We start from the raw sequence: 12167 nt of genomic DNA, 5'->3' as shown, positions 1-12167 counted from the left end.
TCGAGATGATTTCCGGATTTTTAAAAGGAATTTTCGTTGATTATTAATAAGCGCAGCTTGATTGGGAAGATATAAAAACAAATTGGTAATCTTCAAGTACCAATGATGTTTGAAATATATAAAACAAAAGACAGTTTTCTTCCGATTTCTTGGTATTAAAGCCCAAAAACTCGAGTCTATTATTTTAATATAGTAGTATAGATATATATCTATAAATATAAATATTCTATTTATATAGGTAATGAAAAGGTTGTTTGGATTGTTGGTTCCTCGCCAAATAAATGGGCGTTCTACTTCGCAAAGAACTCCATAGATGGTGTTAATTTGGGATTAAGACGAAGAAATTATTAAGTTTTTTGGCAAGGAAAAGGAGGTATGAAATGGTTTGACCTTATTCCAAAAATTAGGCTTTTGTCAAGGTATGAATCCCCACCTGATTTTTCGATTACTAGTATCCATTGCGGTGCAAATGATATAGGAAAAATGCCGTGTGCTACGGTCCTATATGCAATAAATCCTTGAAAGGTTAAAGCAAATGCTCCCTAAAACTACTATTGGTTGGTCGAATATGTTGCCAAGAATGTCATGGCGTTTTAGTTCAGATTCAAAGTCCCAAAACATTGCTGCCGTCAGACTCAATAACTTTTTGAATCATTTAGTGACAGTCAATGGTGGGTTCTTTCTTAAATACCCAGAGATAACTTGGTCCTCGAAAGAAATGTTTTGTAGTGATGGAGTTTATCTGTCGAATCTAGGCAATTATGCCTAGTGGTTGTCAATTTTGCATTAGACAACCATGTGGCGCTTATTCGAGACGCCTGTTATTAGATTTAAGTATTTTAACAACTTTTCCTGAGTATCTGCTCACCCAGTACCAGTATGAATGTTGTCACTGTTTATAAGGTTTATAAAAATAAGGATTTTAAGGATAAAAATTATAAGGATAAGGTTTATAAGGATAAGGATTATAAGGATGAGGTTTATAAAGATGAGGATTATAAGGATAAGGTTTATAAGGATAAGGTTTATTTTAAATATGCATTAAGGAATAAGGATTATTTGATTATAACGTTTATTATAAAATCATTATATATATATATATATATATAAATACATTTTTTGTGTATTATGTAGGTCGTGGCCACAATCGCCAAATCACAAAATAAAAATATTACATGAATTATTCTGTTTGTCTTCATTGTCTATAATAATACGATTTATTTTATTTACAAAAATAAATCTAATTATTATTGCGATGTTTCCGGTATTGCTGTTGTATGATCCGCGCCTTATTATTTTTTGCGCGTAATGGCATACCGTAGATGGAGTTTTTCTGTTAGCTTTGACGTCATTACATTCCAAGCAGATTTGATTGCGAGGTGGGTGTACTTTGTTTTGTTGATCAAAAAACAAAAATTCCCACCCTCCCAATCCCTCTACATCTGAAAAGTTCATTATACACATGTTTTGTTACACACAGTTTATGTACAATCATATTCTAAAATATAAATATTTTTAAAGATTATGATATATAGGCTTTTTGTTCAATGTTCTGCCGAAGTTTTCTTATTCGTTTCAGAGGGACACAGCTAGAAGTGAGGCTGAGACATTTGTGTGTTATGAGACTTTGGAGATATAAGAGACATTCTAGTTGTGTGCAAAATTTGAATGGTCAAAGTTCTACCCGTCACGGCCTACACGTTAAGACATTTAGAAAAGCGCTTATTCGAGACGCCTGTTATTAGATATTTAAACAACTTCTGCTGAGTAAGTGCTCACCCAGTACCAGTATGAATGTTGTCACTGTTTATAAGGTTTATAAGAATAAGGATTTTTAAGGATAAGGAGTATAAGGATAAGGTTTATAAGAATGAGGATTTCAAGGATAAGGTTTATAAGGATAAGGATTATAAGGATAAGGTTTATAAGGATAAGGTTTATTTTTAATATGCATTAAGGAATAAGGATTATTTGATTATAACGTTTATTATAAAATCATGATATATATACATTTTTTGTGTATCATGTAGGTCGTGGCAACAATCGCCAAATCACAAAATAAAAATATCACATGCATTATTCTGTTTGTCTTCATTGTCTATAATAATAAACACATTAGCAATCTCTAAACTTTTATAGGTAGCTAGCATTTTGGAAATACTAGACAATGATTTCATAAAAAAAATCTTAAAAGGCTTATATTTAATTTCATGTGGAATAAAACAGATAGGAACAAAAGAAATACAATCATAGGAGAAGTATATGAGGGAGGAATAGGCCTTATTGATATAGAATCTAAATTTACGGCCCTAAAAGCTATGTGAATTCCACACTTGATTAGTACAGATTACAATATTAAACATTTTTGAACAGTTTCTGTAAGGCTACAAAAATTGATATCGAATATCTGATGAAAACAAATGAGACGGTTGCCAAAGACTATGGTATAATTAATAACTTTCCAGAGTTCTACAAGTAAGCTTTTGTATGCCATAATTTATGTAAAGATGATACCCAAACCAAAATACCCGCCTTTTCTACCGAATCTGTTTTATTACAACCTATTTGGTCAAATAAAATATTGAATTTTAAAGGTAAGACAATCTGCTTTGAAAATTGGATTAAAAGTGGAATTCTATATGTAAAGGATATTTTTGAAGAGAATGGAACTTTAAAAAGTTCGTCGGACATATTCGATACATTGCGCAAAAGAACAAACTGGCTATGTGAATACAAAATAATAAAACAAATTTTTACCAAATTTGACCTCAAATATGATTTTTCAAAAATTCCATTCTTACAAACAAAACAAATACCAATAATTTCCCATTAACATAACACCAAAACTTTTTATTCAAGATTGATAAAACGTAAATTTCAAGCACCTTGCACACAATCTATATTAGAAAAAGAATTTAAGTTGGAAAGCAAAAATGTATGGAAATCAATATACACACAGAAAAATAAAAATATTAAAGACAAAGCCTTAGCAGAGTTTAATTACAAACTACTGAACAATCTGTTATGTAATAATAGTCTTTTAGTGAGCAAATGGAATAAAAATATCACTGCTAAATGCAAACAATATAACGAAATTGAAAATTCGAAACACCTTATTTTTGATTGTGTTAATGTAAAACAAAATTGGAAAGCGGCAAGCGAGTGCTTAAATGTTGATATTAATTAGAAACATATTGTTGTGGGGTACTACCTGGAAGAAACACAGGTCACCAAATTATATAATTTTTTTGTCATTTATTGCATATAGAATATACAAATGTAAAATTTATTGTAGACTTGAAAATTCACCCGAATCAAATTTATTGATAAATCAAAGGCCTGAAGGGCCACAATGGCGTCGAGTTAAAGTTAATTAGAGGAATAAAAACCTAAATAATTTTTTTTTAAAAGTCAAAATATTCTCCACTTTTACAAAAATGCATATTTTTTTATTTGTGTTATCTATGGTTCTCCTTCATTGATCAAATGTACACATAGGTACTGTAGATTAACAAAAAATCCTTAAAACAAAGTATGATTCTGTAACTCTTAGTTATGTGTGTACTTAATATGAGACCAACTTTTTTTGTTGTTTTACTGGAGATTAATTTTATAAAAATTGAGTTGGGCGGTCAATTTAACAAAAAATGAAGTTTGATATAGATTTCATGCAGTCAACTAAAATAATAGAAATATTAAAATTGAGTGTGATTTTTTTTTATATTTTCAAAAACCATCCTGATTTGGTTATTGACCATTCATTTAGAAATTGGTATCAATCATACTTACCCTTTAAAAACAAATATAAAGACAAATACATTAATTATATTTTTATCACTTAACTAATTATAACTACATTACCATTCATTACAAATTGACTCACCTAATTCTTTAAACGTTTTGAATGTTAATTAAAAATCTAAGTTTATTTTAGATTTTTTTTTTCTATTTATATAGAATTAAATATTATAATTATGATTGTGTTTAGTTCTATATATTTTATACTGCTGATAAACACTCTGTATCTTACTATCAATTTGATTTAAAATTAACATGGGTCCAAATGACACGGGCCGAAAAGATCAGAGGTAGATAAAAGAAAGCACCCATTCACGTTGTTTACAAAGTGAAAGTAGTTCACTAGTTGGTTTAAAATAACTTTTGGTTGTAGATATAATTATCGCTCGATGTTGGAAGTTTTGTTTCTAAAAGATCAAACATTTGTGCATTGTCAATATTCGATATGGATACAAAATAATCTGTTTTACAGGCTGGTATATTTCATAACCAAATTGAGTATGTACGTATGTAGGCCTAACTATCGCATGTGTTTCAGTGCAAGTGTATTCGTCCGCTGAAACCCAGACATATTGTTTAAAATAAAATATGAACATTTTCAAAGACATCAACCATTTCGTATCTGCCAACTTGTTTTGTTGACGTACAGTTCTGCTCGATGAAGTATGTCATCTATTTTTCTTCAAACACATAAGAAAACTTTGCACTCATTTGAGTTGTTTGGCTCCTTAAAATTTGCAACTTCCGGACGTACGATCCCTAAATGGCTTTCGAGCTTCGCTCGACGCCATAAAAACTCATTCAAAGAGTATTTTACGAGACACTGTGCAGTTCTGAAAATGCAAAAAAAAAAATAAAAATAAAAAAAAAAAATAAAATGAGCTTTTTCAACTTTTGATAGCTAAACTTTGATATTTGTAATTCTCTTCAAAACAATAATATACCCGATACACATAGGGACTGTCTAAGTGTATTAGCGCTTTACCCGGGGACGTAATGCTGGCCTGTATGAATATGTATGTGTTATGTCCACCGGGTAAGCCAGGGGTTCAACTTATTTTCCTACGTAAACCATTGAATGTAACATTTAAATATTCGCATGTATTATTATGTTTTCGTACGATACACTATGTCATTATGTGTTATTATATTTATCACTGTGTGCATAATAATGTTTTTATGTACCTATATACTTGAAAATGAATTATGATTTCAATTGAAATTCATATCTATGTATAAGCTATCTATGACCACAATTTTGTAAATTGTTTTATATAAAATTAATAAAAGAAAAAAAAGATGCGTGCACTCAGATATTTGCTAATCCATTCAACTGATCGAGTATACAAGTTATCGCAAACGAAAAAATGAAATAATGTTAATAAAATACCTACCAACAACGGAAACGTTCAGTCGTTTTTCGGAAGTTCTAATCTCATTCAGCAAAGTATTCTTCACTGTGCATCGGACAATGACGTCATTTTGATCTGTTGTTAGGGGATTTGGGGAATCACCTGACCACTGAATGTCAGCAAGGCAGTTGTTGTCCGAAGTATAATTATAGCCCGATGAAAAATCTGGTCCTGGTATTGTTTGAAGAACTGTGGAGCCGTTGACCAACTCTGTGTACACTATACTGTGATTGGGGTCCCCTTTGCTTGAGCAGTTGAATGTCATTTTATCACCCTCATTGTAGTGTACGTTGGAATCAATCGTGACATCAGATATAGGAGCTAGAAAATTAACTCTTGAATCAATAAACATATTAAATTTATGTCTTAATATGGTCAAAAACATGTTGTAGCAAAGCAGATAGTTGTTTATTATTTAACCACTATGGCGTATATCATTAACAAACGCAACAACGTTTATACATGTACAACTAAGCGTTTTTGGTCACTGTTATCTTCCTTCTTTTATTTTCCCCAAAATGAAGTGATAACTTGACACTTGAATGCGGCTTTTTGACTTATATGACAGGCAATGTGATTTTCAAAATACATGTAACTAAATAAAACTGAATTTAACCGCCAGAATCTGAAAATGTTAATAGTCGGGGTTTATTTTAACGATTGACGCATTACCCAAGATCATTAAAACAAAAGCACTATTTTCGTTTAACATTGTTATCCTAAAGATTTGCCAAATCAAACAAAAAAGAGTTCATAAACGGAATGCGTATACGTACCAGTTATAAAAATCTGGCTGCCATTGTACACACGTGTTGGAATCGTGTCATTCATTGTTATGGAACAAGAAAAGGTGAATATTCCGTCCCAAAGGCACATGTCAGTAGTTGGTGCCTGTAGATCCAATGACAGATAAACTACAATTTCAGTGTCTGTACTGGATATGCTGGCATTAAATCTATCCAAGGAAGCTGGTTCTCCAAAAGTTCTGTTACTGTGGAACTTCCCGATGACATATGATGTGTCCCGATTCTCTACCGATACGGTGACATGGACCCAATCTCCATGAGGAGACACGACACACGTCTCTGTCGTAGTGATTTCTCCATATATGGCAATAATAGGTGAAACCACAATATCTGAAAAGTCACAACTAAATTCTAAGAACAACATCGTTTACCACTTAATGCGCCATGGTGTGGGTTTTTTTTCAGTGTATACAGAGTATATTATTCAAAGGGGAAATTACAACAAATGAAATATTAACAACCGAATTCATTAATATTCAAAAAGAAAAGTAGCTTGGGTCTCAAAATTAAAACTTATAGATGGATAATAAAAATTTTAACTATTTTATAATGCAAAAATGTAATGTGCGTGTGTTTTTTTTTAATATAAGTTACATAATATTTATTTATAAAACATTAAAGATTGATCAGCTCAAATCAAATTTCACCTGCTGAATATTCTGCGGAAGTAGTCGTCACTAAGAGGGTTGTTGATGTCTTTTCTAAACTTTCACTTGTCTCAAAGTTTGTTAATGTTGTTATTGGTATTGATATTTCTGTATTGTTCATAGTTGTTGTTTGTGCAAATCTTTTAGTGGTGTATGCTGGTGCTGATGTCGTGGGATATTCTGATGTAACCATTGTTTTTGACGCTGTTTGGTATTCTGTTGTGTCTATCGGGGTGGAATCTTCACGTGTGTTTAGTGCTGTGGAAGTCTGATCCGTAACTGTTTCAGTGTAACTTTGAGATGTTTCGATCCTGGCCTCTGTTGAATGGGTATAAGTTGTGTCCTTTGTCGGAACTTCTGTTATCAGTGATGATTGGGTATCTTCAGTCGTATCCTCTGTTGTAAAGGTTGAAAGGTCACTCTCAGTCGTAATTTCTGATGCTAGTGTTGTCGGGATACTTTCAGTTGTGTATTCTGTTGTTAATGCTGTTGTGGTACTCTCTGTAAGCAAAGTTGTTAAGTTGCTAGACATTGCTGTTGTTTTTCGTTCTGTAACTGTTGTTGCTGTTGCTTGTGTAATTAATGGCACACCGGTTACGAGCGGATCTGTTTGGAATGTCTGAACTTCTACAAGAAAACTCACACTTGCCTTTATGATTACAAAGTCCGAGAAATTTGCGAGGCTGGAATCAATGTCTGTCAGAGAGTCTTTAAGATCTTGATAGACTTTCTCTTTGGTAATTGGAATTTCATCATACTGGTAATATAACTTGTACTGAGCTACGATGCTTCCATTCCTGTTGAAAACAATCATCGTAATTTGTTTCAATATATTTAGACGTTTTAATATATCTAACATGTTGATTTGATCATAGAATAGTGCAATGTATATATTTATCTAATCCAGTAACAAATATAAAACAACTCATGTTTCAAAATATATTGCTAAATATTGTTTATTACATGAACTTTGTAACATCACAATGTCTGTAGAGATGACCATACTCTGTGTTATTTTTCCCAAGGGCGTCTGTTATCTGAAACAAAAATCTTGGAAATTCATTCATATCCTGGTTACATACATGTAGAAATATTCCTTCAAGTTTATTGGAAAAGTATCAAATAGCCAGAAAAGAATAGTTTACAACATAAGATAACAAAACAATTTCCAATAATAAGGAAAAACTAAGGTTGCCATTTATAATCATTAAATGAATTAACATATGCATGTACATGTTGAGGATGGGTTTTTGAACATGTTTATATATATGTTTTGCTTTTCACCTTAAGATTTATTTTTGTAAGTAAAAAAAAAACAAGGAGTTTCCTATATAATAGTGATATTTGAGAAATATATTTTTGGTAAAATCCTACAGTACCTCTTGATTATTAGTATTATCATACTCACGGCGCCACAAAACTGTATGACCAGATCTTTGAATTTCTTTGACGATGAATTAGATAGTTCAGGATAGAACTCGTGTTCAAGAGCCATTTCACCACATACAATATCTTGAAAATTGCATCATGAAAGAACTTAAGGAGGCCGACTTTAGTTTGCATTGCGCATGTTTTTGCGCATTCTAATATAATACAGTTGATTTATACTTCTCATGAATTTTTTTCGCTATCATTTATAAAATTGAACACAATAAACAAAATACAGATAAAAATATATAGATTGTTAAAGGAAATTTTTATTTTTAACACGATTTTTACGCTGTGCGGTAGGGGAGCATTGCCATTGCGCTTTTATGACGTTATGATAAATGAAGCTTTGTAGGAGTACATTATAAGAAATAACATAAAAGAAAAAGTAAAAATTGTACGCTGTTGAAATTTTATATACAGAATGATGCTATCCTCGAGGACATTTTCTTTATTTTTGGAATGAATCCATTATACCAATCATCATTCGTGATGATCCAAATATATAGCAAAATTTGGTGAATTTTTAATATTTTGAGATGGCCCCCACTAAAAACTAGACGGTAGAATTTTGTGTTTTTTACATATAAGGTAGAAAATGATATTACTAATCATATATAACAATTTGAGAGAAAAAGCTATTGCAGTATTTTTTTAAAACTGCTTTGATGTGCGGAAAATGAGTTTCCTATATATTCCTATTGTAAATGTACCTCTATTTTGAGATGGTCCCTAAAAAGAACGGAACCAGACGGTAGATTTTCATTAACCTTCGCAAATAAACTAGGGTTGATTTAAATTACATATGGTTAAAAAATGAAGAGTTATGCTATTGTAGTTTTCCCGCAAAAAAACCCAAATCGGCCTCCTTAAGTTAAACATCTTAATCAACACAGAATAACCTTTAGCATTTATCAAGTGCTACTTCGACCATTCAATAGAATCAAATCTGATCATTATGATTTATTTAAAGAATCCAACTACACCTAGGATTATACCTTTTAATGCTACGTCACAAGATGACAATTTAAATGTTTTGTTAAAATGTTTGTATCAATCGATTTGTTTGTATATCACCATAGCTCAGTGGATTAAGTATCGAGCTTACAAATTGCAGATAATGAGCGAATCCACTTGAGGATTTTGCTCATGTTTATTTTGCTAAATAAATTTTTGAAAAGATAATTTTTCATCCAAAATTGCCATATTTTCGCCTCTTACACTTCTGTTTTTCTTATCCATCATGCTATCTCTCCCAGCCAAGTAAATTTCTGCTAATTTGAGAAAGTAATTGAAGGTCTAATGAGTCACCCTTAATAATTATATACAGCTTTTTGCGGTTCTTTAAATGCATTCAATGTACAGAATCTTTCATCTATAAAAATATGAAATACTTATACGGAAACGATATTAAAGATACATGTAAATAGACTAAACAGGTCAAATACAGCCTACAATGTCAATACACATAAAATGAGGCGCCAAGCGTGCGCATGCGTTCAAAGTTTTTTTTCAATTAACACAATACCTGATCGTAACATTTGTAACATTTGCATAAAATTACAATATTTCATGGCACCTATTGAACCTACCTACAAGTTTACATTATTTGTTAGACAGGCAAATTTATTTTGTAGATCAAATTATTACCAGTAATTGGTCGGTGAATAAAAAAATATAGGAGGAATGTTGTTTTTGCGTGAGTATATTCCAGTGTTTTTAAAGATCCGCCTTCTGGTTAAGCTATTTAAGGTTTTAAAAATATAGAATATAGCCTATTTATAAAAACTTCTTTGTACATACTGACATTGTTGGAGCAGTGGGGTTTTTTTTTTTAAAAAGGGCAAAGATAGAAAGATATCAAAGAATATATAAGACCGAACCGATTTCCACGTGTTTTTTTTTCCTTTTACTTTTGACAAGATTTTGACACCTTGTACTTTATCTATCTAGTTATCAAATTATGTTTCCTATCGTGTTTGCTTGACATTGTGTAATTTTGATTTAATATAAAAGTAAATGTTTTTATTAAGAAAGTATATATACTTTATCTAGAAAGATGAACTACAAAAATATTTAAATACATGTAACACTTACAATATTTGACAGAAAATTCATCATCTCCTGTAAATAAAACATACAATTGGGTAAAAGAAAAGGAAGGGGGAAAACATCCTCTAAATTAGTCACAAAAATATAAATAGATATTCTAAAGCACAAAAAAAATCACCTTTTTTGGCCAGAAACCAGGTTAAGACTCCCGCTATGCATGCAATTAACAGAATACCCAATATAACAACGAGGCCTGTCTTGATTGTCTTTTTGTCATTTCTTTCTACGTTAGTATAAGGATCCTGCGTCTGTGTTTCTACACTACGATTTTCAATACACTCGATTCTGCGCACATTCTGTAAGGAAATGCTGCTATCACGTTGAAGAGTGGCCTGCAAATGAAAGGAGTTTAAATACCCTTACAAACAACGGTCAAAAGGGAAGTTGAATAAATCAAAGCAATTACAAGTAGCATTGGCTTTTAGTTTGTACACTTTGATTTCATTAAATTATTCATCATACCCGTAATTTTTTTTTGTCTAAATACTCCTTTCTGAATGTACCACCAGTAACTTTATCCTTCCACGGCTGGAGCTCGTACAGAAAACCGTCCGACCTCTCTGAAATCACCGAACTTCTGTCAAACTCACTGTATGTTCGAAACTTGTCACCATGTCCGTAAATAACACTGGAAAACGCGCCAACAATGTAATGATTGTTATCATTGACCAGGTCATTTTCATTGCTTGGCCAATTTTCTTCTGATTTATAAACATTTCCGTATCCATGCCTTGTACATTTGTCGATGGTTTCATTTGAAGACGTGTAACCATGATGCTCGTTTCTACCTGATTGTTGCAATGAATCCTTTAAAGGGGGGCGTTGTGATGTCTTATAATCCCTTTTTCTAGACTTTCCAGGATAAACGGATGACTGTAATCTAGACGGAGCTTTGACATAGTTCTGATGTTTTTCTGTCGTATTATCGAACATTGGTTCTTCATCAAACATGTTTTAGTTAAGTTGCCTCTAGCTCTTGTTAAACTGTGTATCTTCTGATTCTTCAAGAGTATTACCATAGGACCTTTTTTGCGAATACATGGGGGTCTACTCTTAAAGAATAACCATTCTGCGACTCAGTATAGGGTTCTTTAATCGTCAGAATTGCGTAGCACCAGCAGTGTGTCGCTGTCATATTTAAATTCATGCAACGGTTCTTCCTGGTTTAAAGTTCAGTCTTTTAAATAGTTGATGTATGATTTTAAATCGATTAAAATTCTTAATTATATAGTCTGCCGACAGTTTTCATTGTTTTTATGTAAGGTTTTGGAAGGCACCCATACGTTTGCAACGATATGAATTTATCTTTGGATTGAACATGTTTTTAAATCTAAATGTTTGCTTATGGTATGCAGGTAATATTTGTTTTATGGTAATGTGTATATTTCTAAAATTTAACGTTATTAATTATAAGAACATAAATCAGCGTTTTCGTCGTTCCGTATTTCTTTATGTAGTAGTCACTTATTTTATGATTTAATTACAAGTACATGTATATGCATTATTTCATTTTGATATTTTCATGATTTTTTGAATGCATATATATTGGATTCTATAATTATTTAATTGATCTTTAAATACATTAGTGTGCATTCATTCATGACTTAATTTGTAGAAAGGTCCAGTGTTGCCTTTAGGGCAGTAATTATATTTTGGTCACAGTTAAATTGTGTCTTAATCTCATTGGTGTTTTAGTTTGTTTCTTGTTTGTCTATTGGTTGGTCGATTTCCCTCCAAAAAATATTTTGGTTTTAGTTTAATCTTTGTCAAGAGTTTGAAGAGAGCGGACTGTAATAAAGGTGTACAGACGTTTTTGACAAATTACATCTCTTCTTGGTAAGTTAATCTAATATTACTAATATTAATATCATTTATAATATTTCTACTAAATGTCAAATCAGTATTTAATCATATTTTAATTTCTTGCACTTTCTCTGATTGAATGAATAGTGAGAGAGAGACTT

General features: G+C 31.5%; 1 protein-coding gene across 1 annotated transcript; it reads right to left on the bottom strand.

Annotated features, from left to right (window-relative positions):
• Nucleotides 1-1528: 1528 nt before the first annotated feature.
• Nucleotides 1529-11244, bottom strand: LOC128179554 (uncharacterized). Its single transcript, XM_052846997.1, is given in 9 exon segments — nt 1529-4631; nt 5193-5531; nt 5987-6346; nt 6664-7460; nt 7627-7700; nt 8072-8175; nt 10189-10215; nt 10322-10535; nt 10666-11244. Coding segments are annotated over 9 exon segments (2514 nt in total). The 3' UTR covers nt 1529-4611.
• Nucleotides 11245-12167: the final 923 nt, after the last annotated feature.

The sequence above is a fragment of the Crassostrea angulata genome, chromosome 4, assembly GCF_025612915.1.
Source record: "Crassostrea angulata isolate pt1a10 chromosome 4, ASM2561291v2, whole genome shotgun sequence".
NCBI classification, from domain to species: domain Eukaryota; kingdom Metazoa; phylum Mollusca; class Bivalvia; order Ostreida; family Ostreidae; genus Magallana; species Magallana angulata.
This window is presented reverse-complemented; position numbering and strand designations above follow the sequence as displayed.